The 16,917-nt window shown below is 42.0% G+C and overlaps 1 protein-coding gene across 2 annotated transcripts; it reads right to left on the bottom strand.

Annotated features, from left to right (window-relative positions):
* Nucleotides 1-7,728: 7,728 nt before the first annotated feature.
* CTSL (cathepsin L) lies at nucleotides 7,729-13,395 on the bottom strand. Of its 2 annotated transcripts, none has more exons than XM_085529114.1 (8): nucleotides 13,326-13,395; nucleotides 12,594-12,729; nucleotides 12,120-12,242; nucleotides 11,878-12,033; nucleotides 11,314-11,538; nucleotides 9,608-9,776; nucleotides 9,181-9,298; nucleotides 7,729-8,153 (listed from the first exon to the last, which is right to left on the bottom strand). In XM_085529114.1, the coding sequence occupies exons 2-8, from the start codon at nucleotides 12,717-12,719 to the stop codon at nucleotides 8,054-8,056; spliced, it is 1,017 nt and encodes a 338-aa protein (XP_085385240.1). In that variant the 5' UTR covers nucleotides 12,720-12,729; nucleotides 13,326-13,395; the 3' UTR covers nucleotides 7,729-8,053. The 2 variants fall into 2 exon arrangements, with proteins under 2 accessions (XP_085385240.1, XP_015704804.1); XM_015849318.2 differs by having other exon boundaries at nucleotides 13,295-13,346.
* Nucleotides 13,396-16,917: the final 3,522 nt, after the last annotated feature.

Raw genomic sequence — 16,917 nt, forward strand, 5'->3', positions numbered from 1 at the left:
AAGGTAAGTTATTGCACCAAAGTCATTGATGCACCTCCATTTTACTTTACTTTGAAAGTTTCTCATTTCAGGTTTACACTTGCCCTTTTGTACACCTTACCATTCCTAGCCATCTCTACTGGTGCCCTACTGCCAGGTCTCCAATTGACACTTCCAAAGGAGATATGGAATCAGCTCTGTGACTAGCAAGCATTCACTGAGCAATGATAGGGAAAAAAAAAAATCTCAATTAAATGAAATATGTAATTATGTTAAGAAAAAAGAGAGTAAAACCAGACATTTAGGTCACTTCAAGTGCAAGGCACACTGATTCATTTATTACCCCTGTCTCCAACAGCTTTTATCAGATGGACATTTCTTTTGATCATCTTGTCTTAAGCAACTCCTGCCCCATCTGCTCATTTCCTGCTCCATGTCCCCAGCCATGCTCAGGTGAGGTTTGATTAGGAACTCACTGTGAACTACATTAGGACATGGACAGAAGTTAAAAATACCCCTGGCAAGAAATCCCTGTGGTTATTTTTAAACTTACAAGTATTCTCTATTACTCATAGAGAAGTCTCGTGTTGAATAAATGCAGGTGTAAAATTATACAGAATGGATATTTACTTGCAGGCATTGTTATCACAGAGGTGTGGTTATGATTTCAGTGCTGCCTCAGTACTCTTTCTACAGGTCTTTATCTACTTTTCTGTAAAGCTGTAGCAGTGACACCTGCCTAAGATCAGCGCGTATTTGTACTTGTACTCAGCATGTACTTATTACTCTGCCCTTTGTTACACGTTTACTGAATATCTGCTATCAACAACAAAATACAGCAACACTTAAATCCTGAAGAATGAAGTGGAAGTAGAAAAAGCTGAGAGGGTGTAGGTGACAGCCACAGCAATTATATCACAGAGCATGTAGTTGTGTACTCTGAGTATGAGAGCTAGTGCACACTGTATGTATATACATGTATATGTATATATTTACATGTATATGTAGTGTCTTTCTCTCTTCCCCTCCCATCTTCATATCTATACACCTGTAGCAGGTGAATTCAGCATTATATTGAAAAATCCTGTTGCACTTCTAAAACAGGAAATCTAAACACAAGCATATTTGTGGTTTATCTCAGATGTTTGCAATACCTGTGCCAAATCACAAGTGGGGTCACTGGTAACTGCCCTGTTTCCAAGGGCCAGAAAGGAGGACAGAGACTTGATAATCCTCTCAGTAACCACAGGGCCTCTATCCACTGCTTTTAGGGACATGCTGAAGTGAAGATCATGTTGTGGTTGGTATGTACACTGTGTTACTGTGTGAACTGTTTGACCACTGTCAGCATACTGAAATGTTTCAGGTATTCAGTGCCCTACCCTCAGTGTAAATGCATCTGAACTGCCTGACTCCATAGCAAATCTGCATTCAATCCTAGGCACCCTTCAGTGCAGAGCCCAGTACTGTGTGCCTGATATTTCAAAAAGTTGCAGTTCTGACAGCTGCTGATGCTCAGAAAACACAGCTCACCACCTGCAGACAGATCAGTGTCTGCTCTGAACAGAAAGTAATCTCAGCTCAATAAGCAGCATGGGCTGCTTATTAAACACAGATTAGGTAAGCAGCAACTATCTTTGGTGTGCACTGTGGTTTCGTCAGATCCTGCTCTAACCTACATAACCTGAAAAGTTTTCTTATGTATTTACATGGCTTCTATTATGTGTGACAAAACCTTGCCTGGGGCAGAGCAGGGGAGAGGGAAAAGGGGAAGGGCACAGTTCTGGAGGCAATACAGCAGTGCTCTAGATAGGAGGTTCCAGCTTGCACCAGCTCACACCTCCAGGCCCCTTTTAATCCCCAAGTCAAGAGTTCGAAGTTTCCCCTCCTGGTGCCTGACCTGTTCAGGCTGTTCCCTCAGAGCTGTCTGGAACAAGCCTCAGGGTTGTGGTGCAGGGTTGTTACCTGCAAAGCCCTTGTGTTTGTTGAACCACAACTTCTTGTGGTCAGCTGTGTGAGGACAGCTGACAGGTGAGAAAATGATTCACAGTATTTCATTTTTTTAAGGATCTTGAAGTCAAATGTAGTGATTGAAGGTGAAAAAGAGAACACACCGGCAGCTGCCTCCAGAGCTGATGGAGCACAGGGAACCCAGCACCATTGGCGCTGACTGAGCTCAGGGTGAAGGCACTTTGCTTGTGGAAGAAGCTGGTGCTTTACATTATGCCTCAAAATGCACCAATTTCAGAATGTATTTTCAACTATCTCAGAAGTAAAATGAACTACCTACATTGGTTGGTATCCAAAAACAGAAGAAAACGCAGAGACCCCACTGCTAATAAACAAACGGTTGTTTTGCATGTTACTTGGACTGGGAATTAAACTTGCCTGAGTAGCCAGGCACAGAGAAAAGCAGCAGCCTCGTGACTAAAATCACAAGGCTGGGGGTTAGAAACAGATCTGGGCTGGCATGGGTCCAGCAGACTGCTGCCTCAGCATGCACAGCAGAACAGTGACTGCAGGCCCACAGCAGCAGCACAGCCCGTCTCAGTCACTAGAGGTATCCTAGCACCCACCCGAGAAAGCAAGAGAGCTGAAATGGGAATGCTGCTTGAAACAGGGCTTTGAGCATTTACATCAAGAGTCCGGTTTTCATTCTGTTTTCTACACAGCATACATGCAGGAAGTTATTTTGCTTTTTAACAAAGCCAACTGATATTTCTAGGAAAATCAGGCAAAAATTATTATCATGTGTAAAATGTAAGCAGTGTATCTCAGGATAATTACAAGGAACAGTTAGGACTTTAGTTTAACTAAACTGGGTTACCCAGTTGGCTCATAAAGAAAAAAAGAGTGATTGGTGAATGTAGACCAGAAGTGAAAGATAACCAAAGGAAAGATGACAAAGTTGTGAAAACCTGCAGGAATTCAAAGTATCTGTTTTCCATACACACTTGGGATCTATGTATCAGGAGGCTTAAATGTGAGTAAAAATAAACACACTAACAGAGAGCCTTCATACTAACAGCCATCAATAGGAACAGGAGCTCACATACTGTGAGGAGACAACACCTACTGCTCCATGCCATCATGGACAGTGCTCACACACTACACTCATTTCCACTGGAATTGCTTTTTAGCTTTTGTTCCTTGTTTGCTGCAGATACAGATCTGATTTTTAGCAAATGTGACAACAAAGATCTAAACCAAGCTTGTATTTGGATTATGTATGATTTCACTGAGCTCATTTTAACACTTGATGGAGCATAATAGATTGGTATTCATGCTGGGATCCACCCTGCAGAGTTGCTCCCAGTCAGCTCAGCAATTCACACTGTGGTTTTGCAGGATCCTGTTCATCAGAAGCCAAGTGGTCTCTGATGGCAGCTTTTCTAGTTCTGACCATGACTGTCGAATGAGGCCATTCAATGAGCTCTCTTGCAGAGCATGTTGGCCAGGACAGCAAAATACTCACAGGCTGGTAAGGGGAGCCTGATCCAAACACTCTTGTCAGCTGCTGTACAGGTTGCCTGCTGGATATTTTATCACTTCTGAGGAGAGGCTTCCATGAGGAGATAATTCCCCTGCTTGCTACAGGAGATGCGGACTATGCTGAGGCAGAGCCCAGGCATGACTACTCGCTACACCCCAATGGCTCCCGCCAGCATTACAATGCACTGTCAGCAAATGCCTGGGAAGGAAGAAGCCAGCTTGTCCCCACACCCATCACCTGCAGCACAGCAGTAGTCACTGCCACGTGCCCCAGAAGTATCACCCAGTACAGGCAGGCCGGGTGCCTGCCAGGTGACACATTGTGCTTCCTGTTGTGAGGGCTTCCTGTTTTGTCCCTGCATGGACAATTTTCTTCCTCTTTTAACAAAATAGCACAATTTTGCTTTCTAACTTAGGGAGATAAAAAGAATACTGGCTGCTCAATGAAAAGAAACTAGGGAAGACATGTGAAGGAAAAAGGGCCAGGCAGACAAAAGTAGGCCTGGGATTAAAAGTTTAGTGAAAGACAAACTGTATGCTTACCTTTTGGCTCTGCTGAAGTAAGAATGGGAAAAAGTAAAGCAAGAATTCTTTAAGACTAACAAACAGCTGCTAATCAGCTGCACAACCTCTAGCAGGCAGATTACTTTTGGCTTTTTCCTCTCCCATCCTTCAGCTGCATGTCTGTTACTTCAGATTAGAAGATCGGGGAGAAGAGGGATTCCCTTGCTTTTGGATTTACAGAGTACCTAGTAAATGGGAATATAAAGTTTCTTGGATGCATGTAGATACTGCAACTGAAATTACATTCCACAGTGATCCCTAACAGATTTCCAATGACCACAAGTGTGCTTCTTAAATGCTCTGTTACTCTGAGAGAGATATGAGGTGGGAACCAGAACTATGGCTCCACGTCTTAAAATGCACACTGATATTTCTAGATATCTATTTCCAGTATCATTTTATTGAGAAAAGCTATCAGGTTGCACTAAGAAGTAGCTTTGGGGTCTCCTGGAAAAGGTGAGAATGATAGATGAATAAAACAAAGAATCTGCATATTAAAAATAAGCCACTGTGGTTTTTATGTAAATGTCTGTCATCTTGGTTTCCTTGGACCTCGACTCACTAAAATTAATAGCAACTCTTCAACAGGCATGTGCATGGTGAAAATAAGTAGTACTGCATAAATCAATTTTCAAGATCACTGGAAAATGAATATTTATGTAAATCAGTGTGACAAGAAAAGAAATAAAGCACAGTCAAGTTCCCTGTAAACACAAGTGAAGATTCATCCTCTGAGACCCCTAAAATAACAGAATTAACACATCCATGGATCTTTAGCAAATGGACAAACCTCATCCTCCTCAAAGCTCACAGTCTGTATGCAGAAAAACCTTATCAAATGTCATCAAGGTTCATTTTTGTGAATGGGATTTTTCTGGAAGGAATTTTGTGTCTGATTGTATCCTTCCTTCCACATGCTCTAAGTATCCCTGCACTCACCTGAAATGTCAATAATGATTTCAAGATTCAACAGCGTGGAATGAAAACTAATATTTTGTCATGGCAGTCCTTAAATACATTTAGAAATTTTCTTTCCTGCATAGTTTTCAATAGGAGGATAGTAGGCTTATTTAACAACACTGTAAATTTTCATAAATTGATAAAACATCTGCAGTGAAGAAAACCAACACACATTAAAGTAAAATAAAGTTCAGTTTTGCTTAACATTCACAGATAGGATAAGAAAATGACTACTGTTTAAGAGAAAAGGAACACATTCTTTCATGATGGTGAAATCAGTTTCTCATTGAAATTCAAAGAATGACTGCTTTGTGTACAAGAGGAATAATTTCATTTCATGGCTTTCCTTGCCTTACAAATATTTCTGTTTAGAATCCTATAACCACCCACAAAGAAATACAGTCATTCACCAGACAAACTGGAGATGTTTTCATTTTGAGACCTCTAGGACAAACCTGATCAAAGAAGCACCAGCACGCAGAAACCCAGTGCAAACTCCATTTTCTTCCCAAATTTGATTAAAACAGTTCATTTTCATGATGAAGATGAAGGCAAACAATGATGGCAGTGTAATCATTGTACAGAACATCTATCATGCATGTAGCATAGTACTCAAATCATGCATTTAGATATGCATTATATAAGACTCCATTAGCAGCACCAGTAGCTCCAGTGCAGACAGAGCTTAATCAGAATAGTCTAGTCAGGACATTTTAATGGTAAGGAGTGCACTAGAATCTTTTAAACTAATACACTTTGTGGAAAAATGCAACTCTGGTTATCAACAGAAGTATAATTCAAAAAAATTCTTCAAAAATTTTGGAAACAAGTATGTAGGAACATAGACATCAAGAGCTTTAATAGCCCATAACATTTCTGGAGACAACTCAGGAGCTTTGTGTGTGTGCACGTAACACATTTGCTTTGCCTTTAGAAAGGAAAAACTCTAGAGAGATGCACCACTCTCCCCAGCAAGGAACATATACCCACTAGCTACTTTGTTATAGTGCTTCTACAGTAAACAATACAATTCTTCAGAAAATAAAGCAAACACAGCGGAATCAGGAAAACAGATTTGAAACAATTCTTGAAGTGCAACAGGTTTCAATTTCTACCACTGGGCTTACTTGCAACTGACACAAATTTTATCGTTTACACTATTACATAAGGAAACCTAGGCTGAGGATTTTACTTAAGATGTCTGTGTAAATATCCAGTTATCTGCATGACTTATTTTACCCTGTCAGCTTTGTGATAATTCCATTCAGAAGGGAGGATGTTCAGCCAGAAGTAAGCAAGATTTAGTGCATACAAATAGCTGTCTTATCATGTGGGTTTTCTTTTTAAGTCATAGGCTGATGCCTCTTTTGTGAACTACATTCCCATTTATTTGTATATGGCTTCAGAAAGTTACTTCCTCTTCTTTTCCTTTCTGTTCATAAACAACATCTTGTTTTCCCAGCAGCTTTTAGTAACCTTGGCTTTTACAATTAAATACCTTTCATCTTCTTTTACAGCTCAAGTACTAGCAGGCTTTGTGTTGAGCTCACGCTGCACTTGGTATTCTATCTTATCTGAAGAAAGGCAGAAAATTAGTAATACCTTATATTCAGCACTGAAGTGCTGAGAGACAGGTTTCTGTCCACTCAGTTCTAGGGATGCAAGAATGAAAATCAGCTAATGCATTTGGAGCTTATGAAGTCAGTTTCCTGGCATCTTGAATATAGACTGCTGACATTTGACATTTTCTTCCAAGCATAATCTCCTTATGGGCACCACCACTTGCTCTCCCTCCCCTTTGTTTCCCACATAACTTCCACCAAGCAGTATGGATGCTCTCCCTAACAGGTTTAACAAGTCCACATAATAGCTCAATCCCAACCAGCGCTTCTGGTCTGTAGCTTATTAATAGCCACTGAGGGAGGCTCTTCTTTAGAAAAAAAAAAAAGTTTGCAAGGACATTCAGGTTGAAAGAAGTCATCTGTAAATAGCACACGAACACACAGCTGAAGAGCAATGAAGTTTTAGTTATTCTGTATTTCTGAATTTAGCTTTTTGTCCCTCTCCTCCTCCAAGAAAACTTAGGAACTGCTACCTTAAAACTTCCTCCACAATAAGGAAATTCTGCTACCACAACTTTAAGTGTTCCCTTGTGTACAAGCAGGAGAAGCTAACTAGGGTCTAATTAAGTTTATACAGGAAGAGTTCATCTCCCCCACCCTTATTTCCCTAACTAGAGCTGGGGCAGAAAGGAACAAGCTTTCTCACTGAATGTTTGCTTTGGATCTTCTTGTTTTACCCTCTTCTTGTTTATCACAATCACAAAGAGAGCAAGGCTCTAAATTAAGTTCATATGAGGTAGTATGAGGAAAGACTGGGGTTAGAAATATGGTATTCTGGATAAGGAATAAAGTTATAAAGTAGTAAGAGCCATAATATTGCCCCTGGGTCACAGGGCAACAACAACATTTTATTACGATATTCCAGATTAACAAGAAGTTTCAAAGAATGAGCATCTATTTCAGTCATTTCTGCTTTTTCCAGTGAAGGTATTTTTCTTCTTTCTATTACAACTGTATCAAATACTACACTCCAGTTTATAAGAGCTGTTCATCATCCTCAAGTACAGGTGCATTTATGTAACAGATAAGACAGATTTTCATTAGCAGTACTATGTAGGATGCCTAAATGATGAGCTCCAAGTGGAAAGAGAGACCAAAAGCCAGTCATCTGTACACACTAAATTAAGTGTTTATTTAAAAAGTAAACCTTTGAGCACATTTCTAATTTTTTTTAAAAAAGGAAAAAAATATATAGAAGAATCTATTAGATTAAGCAGCTAAAAGCCAGCAATATTACAAGCTGTTTACATACCAACATTCACATTAATTTAAAATAAGTGGCATGTCACCAACATGTAAAACAGACTTCAAGAGATTTAAAAAAAAAAAAAAAATTAAGTTGACTTTTGAAGAATACAGGTCTACCAGCTGTGTGAACGTGTGTTTGGTCATTCAGTTTATTATCCCCTTTTGCGATGAAATGTTCAGTCCTCAAATTATACAAGCGGATAACTAGCCGCTGTTGCTATTCCACAGTGGTTCTTCCTGTCTTTGGCCATGTAGATATATCCTTTGTCACCCCACTTCTCACCCCAGCTGTAATCAGAAATAAAAGGTTTATTTTCATATAAACATATAAAATTTTCACACTATATATTAGTGTGCCCCGGTGGCGCAGTGGTAGGAATGCCGCTTGCAACACTGGAGGCCCGGGTTCAAATCCCCCCTGTGGCGCAAGTGGTAGAAGTGCCGCTCTGCTACACAGGAGGCTTGAATCCCGGGGGTTGGACTCTATGATCTCTAAGGTCCCTTCCAGCTCGCACAAGACTGTGATACTGTGATATTCCAATAGACTTCTTTACTATTCCTCCATGAAGCATTTAAACTAAGAACTACCTTCCATATTCACAGGAAATTGTGAACAGATGTATGTAACAGAAGGACCAAAAAAAAACAAAAAAAAACACCAAGTAGTGCAGCTGTACACTGAGGTCTCTGCCTCACAAGAGGACAATTCAGGACTACTGGTACTGGAGCTCAGACAATGCTCCCAGCCAGTTTTAAGGGAGGATCCAAGACATCAGGGAGCAAGAGGGTGGTGTCCTGCTAATGCTGATAGCATGAGACTAACTCATGTGATATGCCCTTTAGCATTAAATTGTTTTGTTGTTCTTTTTTTTTTTTTTTTTTTTTTTCCCCTTCCAGCCCAGGAGGGTAACTACATTCTGAAAATTCAAATGTTACCCTCTTTCACACAAGTGAGTAGCCCCACTACTTCTGAAAATTCATGGTCCTCTACTGCCATAACCTGTTCTTCCTCCTGCTCCCCTATACACTACCACTTCAGTGCATCTACTCTCTGCATGAGCTAATCTTTCACCAAGCTCCCTTGATCCCTTAAATTAGCTGAAAAGGCAGAGGAATGCAATTGCTGCTCACAGCCTACTTTACTAGCAAGTCAGCAGCCAAAGCTGGCTTTTAACTCCCATCATGCAGAACCCCAAGAACAGACTCCATATTTTCCATATGTAGATTTCTTTTGCCGTCTCATACCCCCCAGCCAAAAGGCAAGTCACCCTCCTTCCTCCCACGAAGAATACAACAGACACAGGAAAAGTCTTACCTGTTCTTAACAATCCAGTATTTCTTTCCATCTACATCTTCACCTTCAAAACCATAACCTACAACCAGCACACCGTGGTCCAAGTCTTCGCTACTACAGTCTGGTTCATAGTAGATACCTGAGGAAATATGAGATCACATATGAACAAATTCCCTTACAAGAATCTTTGTGTTCAAAATTGCGTTGATTAGCTCAAGAAGCTGTGCAAAGAGGGGAGTGCTAAGTGAAATGTATCACTGGGAGAAAGTAAGCAGCAAGCATAAGCATATATAAGAGAAGCACAGTGTGGGAATCTGGGCTAGGATTAAAAGGAATCATATGTCCTACTTCATAAACTCAAAATTTTTTGCACTTATTAAACTGAAGAGCAAGTGATTACCGAGTACTCAAGAAGTTCTCTTCATGCAGGTTACTAACAAATCCCCACCTGACTGATAAAACTGGAATGAAGAGTGGCCTGCATCAATAGCAACAGACACTGGACCCACAGCTGCTACTGCTTTCATGAGAGCTCTTTCATGTCCTTGAGGGATGTCAACAAAGCCAGTATCATTAGCAGCATTGTACTCTGCCTTGTAGCGACAGTCTTCATCATCCTGAATTAAAATAAATTAAAAAAACAAAAACAAAAAAAACCTAGTTACTACATTGTTTTCTACTTTACACACAGGTGAGCATAAGAACTACCAGACATACCACAAGTTCACTGCATTGAAAGCAAGAATTAGAAGGACCTAGTTGTTTCTGGTATTCTTTCAAAGTGTTCCCAACAAAAGAAACTGCTTTAGAGTTATTCAGAGATGCTGAAAAAAGAGGGAAAAAAAACCACATAGAGCTGAGAAGCCTAAAATGAAAGGTTTACTGGAATGCAGAACACCTTCACATCTAGGAAAACTGCATTCTCTAGTAAGGAAGACAAATTTCTTTTCTGAGAAAACAATGTCCAAAATGCATTAGTAGGCTAAGAAAGAGAGCCAAGTATTCATTAATTACAAAGCAGTCCAGAAGCTGCTAACTGAGCAAGCACTTAAATCCACAGTCTGTCAGTCTTAAAAACCAATAAGAGTGACTTGGAAATCACTCATTTTTAATGTATGAGCTTACAGTATTCCTGTATTTTGTGCTTCTTTTTTCTTCACACACAGTGAAGCCTAAACTGTGTGGGCATTTGTTTCAGGAAAGGGATCAAGTCGGGACATCTGGCAATTTGATATAAAAAACAAGTGTGATTGATACTAGAACTTAAGTTGGCCCATGTTCTTTTCTTTGGAAGACATGTACCTCAGTTGCTTACTTCTCATACTCAGCAAGTTAGCACTTCCTATAAACAACCAGAATTGCTGGAAGAGCCAAGTTTAAAAAAGAACAACGACAAAGAAAAACAAAACAGGATACAGGCAGATAAGAATCCAAATCCTTCAGTGTTATTCACAGTGAATGCCACTGCTACTGCACATCCATCCAGTCAATAGAAGACAAGCTGCAAGGAAAGTCCCTAGTGAGCAGCAGAACTCAAAGTAGTAAAAGCCCAAACATTACAACTTACGTGACACTGCCTTTTTGTCCTCCCATGCCTGATAAGCTTTTGGTAAATCATTAGAAGTATTTTAGAAATCTGCTCATTACCTGCATATATGCAGATTTAGTTCAAAGGCAGAATATAAGACATAGTCAAATCTGAGAAAATCCACACCAGCTGCAAGAATTACTTGGTCTACAGGAAACAGCTTAGTTATGAGAAGCAGAATTGAATCCCTAGGACTAACCAGCAGTTTTGACAAGAACCAAGTCCTGGTTTGGGGTGTCATCAAAGATAAGGCATCTGACAGGAAGGAAGCAATAACAAGATTTGTTTAGTTTTTCCAAATGGTCTGGTAAGATTTGATGAGTTTTAAGGTCTTCTTTAACCTGAGCATTTGATTCCATGATTTTGACTCCCAAAGATCAGTGCAGTATGTGACTGCCACAGAACCTGGGGCAAGCAGCCAACCAATTTCTTTAGAATGATGTGAGAGGAAAAGCAAATGTACTGATGGCTATTTAGCCTTTATCCTTCCTAGGTAGGAGTTTCTTAACACTTATAGTTCACACAAAAGATGCTGTATCTGCAGCATGTTCAGCTAGAACATTTACCTTTGCAGTGTATGGGTAGGATTCTTCCGAATCAATTCCCCCATTATCTTGTACATACTGGAAAGCCTGGTCCATGAGACCACCATTGCAGCCTTGATTTCCTTCTGGGCGGGAGCAGTCCACAAGATTCTGTTCACTGAGTGAAACAAGTTTTCCAGTTTTTCTGAAGTGCTGGCCTTCAAGAGCTCCTGTTGTACTGAAAGCCCAGCAAGAGCCACATTGACCCTGAAAGAAAGACGCAAAATCACAAGTTGCTACATTGGATATATTATGCAATTACAGTTCCCATACTATTTATCTAAGCATTAGAAAAGCAAAAGCCTGAAGACCAACTTCAGTTTCATGATTCTACTATGTTCAAGTAGAGACATTGTTTCAGTTTTCTGAGATTTAGCACAGAATGACTCCTTAATAAACCTAATGGGGTACAGAATTTTACTAAAATGGAACTTCATTCAGCATGCTTGTCCCCAAGTTCATCAAACAACTTAACAGCATCTCTCCTCTATGTACATGGAGGCAGCATTCAGGAAAACTAGACAAAAGTCCACCAACATAGAATACCTGGTCTTTAACAGGAGTTACATATCCCTTCTCTCTCCAGTCCACAGATCGTGGTGCTTCAAGGAAGCTGGGCTCAAGAAACTGGGATCCTTTGTACTTCCTTTCTGACTTCTTGTGTATATAGCCATTCATCAGCTGTCTGAACTCCTCTGTTGTCTACAGAAAATTCAAGACATGAAGTCACCATCTACTATACTATACACTTCTGTTTAGAATTGCATGTTTCATGCTTATGTACATACCATGTCACCAAACTGATTCATCCCTAACTTATAGCTATGTTTTCCTAATGAGTGATCCAGGTTATGGAGTTCAATCATTTTCAGATTCTTCTCCCACACCACTCTCCTCCAGCTTTCCTCTCTCTGAGAAGTCAGAAAAAAAAAATTTCAAGGAGAAAGTTCAAAATTTCACTCAAGTGATAGCATGCTTTGTTACAGCTTGTATACTCAGGCAAACATAAACTCCTCTAGAGAGCTAGAACACTTCCAGAAACAGACACTTTGCCACTCTCATATGAAAAACAGTACAGCACAACTGAGCTGTTATACAAACAAAGCAAAAGGACCCAGGAAGAGAGACTTAATTCCACAAAGGCAAATCATGACCAGCATTAAAACAAAGCAGCCGTGACTCAGCTGATGGGGCCCAGCCGAGCATGCTCTGCATTTGCTGAGCCGAACACACATCTCAGGGGCCACCCAACAGGCACTCACCTCATGATAATCTTTACTGTGCCAGGACTTCCACAGCTGCCAGTGGCTGTCCAAATCGGGATCTAGTCTCGGTGCAGCAAAGGCCAGCCCCAAGCACAGGGACAGGATGGTCAGACACAAGTACATGTTGACAGATCTGCCGGAAATTGAGCAATGCCCATCGGACAAAACAATATGCACACAAGTCCTGTTGCCTCACACCCTCTAAAGCTGAAATACCCGGCTTGAAACAAACCCGTTCACAGCAGAAGACTCGGTCTCCCCTCTTACTTTGCAAGAAGAAATTAACAAGATGGGCGTAGATCTCGAAGAGAGATCTCTTTGGACAGGAGAAGAAAGCACACAGCTCCTCCCCCAACCCCCTCTTCGAGCTTTAAAACCCGACCCTCACCACCCCGGCGCCCCCCCGGGCCAGGCGGGCTGCCAGGCTGAAGTCTCCGAGGCTCAGCCCTAGGGTGGGTCCTCGAGGCCACCTTGCGCCACCATATCACCTCGCTGGGCCTCGGAGCCCTCCGCTGCGGCCGTAAACAAGGTCGGGCGGAGCGGCCCAAAACCAGGGCCGGCGGCAGGGCGGCTTAGCGGGAGCCTCCCTAGGAATGGCGGCCTCATTCCTACGTGCCCGCGCCTGGAGAGGCAGGGGCCGGGAGGGCCCTCCGGGACCCCACCATCGCGGGCGCCTACAACCTCTCCGCCGAGCTCACCTTGATAGACGCCGCAACAACCACCACTCACCCAGCACAGCAACGCTTAACCGGTGGTAGTACCACCGACCCCTTCTTTTATAGCCACCGCGGCCGTGCCCGCCCCACCGCGCCGATTGGCGGCAGCGCCGGCACTCGCCCCGCCCGCCCGCTCGGAACGGGCCGCGGCCGAGGTCGAGGTTCGCGTTGGGGGCCCCTCCAAGTGCCGTGGTCGGCTGCGGTCAGGCGGGGTCGGGCCGTGGAGCTGCGCGGAGAGCTCGCCGAAGCGGTGTGTCCGCCGCCCCGGGCACTGAAGTGGCGAGGTTGCCCGTCTCGGTGGGAACTGCCCGCCCTGGGGGTCCCAGAATGCACCGGCTGTTGCTTTAGGCCCGTTTGTATTTCGATGTGGAGGTACTGTCTAGTGAGAGAGAGCGGTGGAGTATCAAGCTGTTAGGAGTTCAGAGTAAAACTCGTAACTGGTAGAGCACAAGGCAACAAATCTGGAAAAGGAAAGGAAGAAAGGCCTGTTGTTTGAAACCGCAGAAACCCAAGTGTAGCCCCACTGATTGCTCCTGATCAGATCAAGCCGATGAGCATCCAGGGAGCCGTGTTGTCCCTTTGAAGTTTGTGCCTGTCGGGGCATAAACCAGGGCGCATGACTTCACTGGCTTTTCCCTTCTGCTTTGTTTTCCTTCGGACAGGTGCCTGCCTTGCTGTGGCCAGTTCCAGCCTGGGAACACTGCTGCTGCTTGCTGGAGGTTTCTGTACACTTGCTGCTGTGCACGGTTTTGTACCTGATCTGATGCCAGGCATGTGTGAGGAGCATCCTACTCACACCCAGATGTGCTGCAGCAGTTGCACTTACAGTAGTATGAGAAGCACTCCAAAGAATGCCCTCCCTCTCCCCCCTTTCCCTCCCTCCTCCCCCCCCCCAACTTAATTTGTGAGAACTATTTTTTTCTTGCCTCTGGTCCTGATGTAGTAAGAATCAGGTATTTCACCCTGTTATAGAGATAGCACCTAGTAGTGTCTCCTGAAAAGTGGTTTGTGACACTGAGTGCTGTGGCACAAGTGAGATATTAAACCGTTTGCATGTGGACTTAGTGTGGGAGCAGACAGGCTTTGTTTTTTAACAGGGTGTTTGCCTCAATAAATAGAATAACTGTAGGAGCTATGCGAGGCTCTTCTGTAAAATCTTGTAAAGACAGCATTTCTGATTGCTTTCCCTTACAAACATGGAGTAAAATGCAGTGCTGTGAACTGTTGCACAACAGAGAAAAGGCAGAAATCACATGATAGGCATTTCTCCCTTCTTTGATGTCTCAAGACACAAAATGTGTCACAACACACAGGGACAAACAAAACATGTTTCCTTGACCAGATTATCATGGGGACAGTGTTTGGCCCTGGGAAGCCCCTCAGAGCCAAATACACGTTGAGAAGCTGAAGAAGTTGTCTTGTCTTTTCAGAGTAGTCATTACACAGAGAGAGAGAGAGAGGGAGGGGGAGAGAGTCATGAAGTGAAAATTCACCAACAGTAATGAACTTACCTTGCAAAACCTGTAAGAAAACAAGACATTTAAAAACGGAGCTGCTTACTTTAGCCAAAGGCTGCATACAAACACTCAGGGCCGACAGAATGGTTGTATGCATGCAGATATGCCACTTTGAGTAGGAAAACATGAGGTCTTTGTAAAAGAAACATTGAAAGGATTTCCTCAGAGTTGGAATGCAGCAAAAGCATTCTGGAAGCATCATGATTTTTTAGTAATTACTCGCTCATCATTTTTAGTTGTTTTGCAAAGATCAAATTTCAAGAGGTCTCTATGACTAAAGGTTCTGAAAGTTTATGTTTTGTTCTAAATTTCTGTGGTTTGTTACTGCTAGTAGCAAGCAGACCATATAGCCACCATATAAGCAATATTTTTGAAGGAAGAAAATGTGTGACATAATCTGCAACAGCATGCATTTGCACAAGATCTGTTAAGTGTACGAACATTTGAAAACCTCAATATCCTTGTGCTTTCTATTCAGATAAATATTTAAAATCTGTATTTTTAATTCCCAAACAACAGTTGTTATTGTTATCAAAGACTGGCCTTTCCTAAGGAAAATGTTCTATTTCCTTATTTGTAAGGAGAATTTAAAAGATGCATACTAAATAAGAATATACTTTTTTATTTTTCCAACTTGAAACTTTGCTCCATAGCTAACTTATGTGCAAATGATTCATGATAGTGAGATGACTTCATAGTTTGTGTAACTAATGGTGTTTTGTGGGGTTTGGGGGATGGGAGGATGTTTTTACTTCACAGCTCTTGGCTGATGTGTCCTGTGCAGTGAGAAATTTTCAGTCCTGTGTTTTTGTCTCTGCAACCGTGTCAGATACCAACTGAGCACTGAAAGGCTACTTTTAAGTTTCCAGTGAACTGTGGACAAGGGCTGCTTTTTTTAGAAGGGCAAGATGTTTAGCTGGCATGACAGGAGGTAAGTCAGAATTACAGTCTTGCGCCATAAATCACATGTGTGCTGTGATGCACTCTGGGATACACCAAGACAAACCAAAGCTTATCCAGATAACACTGTGTCCTGCCTCTGGGAGGTTACCATGTCACCAGCCAGTATGGTATCTATTATATATATTTATATAATTTAAAATATATAAAATATAAATTTATATTTATATAATATATCTATTATATATATTGTATAGATACACAGCATGTATCTATTGTGCTGCCTTTTTCTTTGAGTCCTCTTAGTGCATGTTTGCAACACACAAAAATGCCAGATGTCATTTCCACTATGAAGCTCAGCTCACATTACAGGTTTCTTTAACTGCCTTATAGAGCAAATAACATCAGAGAATTTCTGGAAATTCTTGAAGAACATTAAATTTCAACTTGCTCTGAATCATTACTACTATGTGGACATATCAGTTTACCACGTATTTCTGTAGGTTGTTCAACTACTTTCTCCATATTTTTTTTTCCCCCTTCAAAAGCTAGATTCCTTTCTGCTCCTTCCAACTCTGCCATTAGTTTCATTGCTGCACATAGGTGAAAATACTCTCTCTCTGCCATCAGTACTCACCAAGTCATTCTGCCTCAACCATTTATTCATCCCAGCCACACAGTTACTCACTGTGGCTTCTCACCAGATGAATCTTGAGGTCCCAAGTCTCTCTGCCCTCAATGAGAAGCAAACATACAGGAAGCCTGGAAGCCCAGGCTCAGAAAGGTAAGCAGATGGAAGGGAAATCTGCATGGCAATGGCAATGATCACATCTTGGCCATCACAACAGTGCCATTTAGAAACCTGTGATGGGAAACTGGCCTCCTGTGTCTCTGGCTCCTGTGCAAACAGCTCATGTTTGAGAGTTGTCCTCATTGTGAAGACCACCAGCCACACTGCAGAGGCTGTTGACAGCCTAAAACAAGTTAAATATGCCTTATTATACAGCTAATATATACTTTTATTTCCAGTGCTGCTCCCAAGCCATAGACAGTGCTGTCACATGTCAGTGCTTCCACAAGTCACCAGATGATAGAAGCTGTGTATTTCTCAATAGTCAAAAGATCTTGCATAGCGGTGTGCTGCCTTTATAGTTGGAGGTTTGAACTCAGCACTAATCTCCAGGGAAA

Source organism: Coturnix japonica, chromosome Z (assembly GCF_054131305.1).
Source record: "Coturnix japonica strain WE chromosome Z, WE-NBRP24, whole genome shotgun sequence".
Classification (NCBI taxonomy): Eukaryota; Metazoa; Chordata; class Aves; order Galliformes; family Phasianidae; genus Coturnix; species Coturnix japonica.

Excerpts from the sequence above, each read along its gene's own strand:
- CTSL (XM_085529114.1), bottom strand. The coding sequence starts at position 12,719 with ATGTACTTGTGTCTGACCATCCTGTCCCTGTGCTTGGGGCTGGCCTTT. Across the intron at positions 11,539-11,877 it reads TAACTCCTGTTAAAGACCAG|GGTCAATGTGGCTCTTGCTG; the intron begins GTATTCTATGTT and ends TCTTTCTTTCAG. Across the intron at positions 9,299-9,607 it reads ATTCCAGTTTTATCAGTCAG|GTATCTACTATGAACCAGAC; the intron begins GTGGGGATTTGT and ends ATATTTCCTCAG.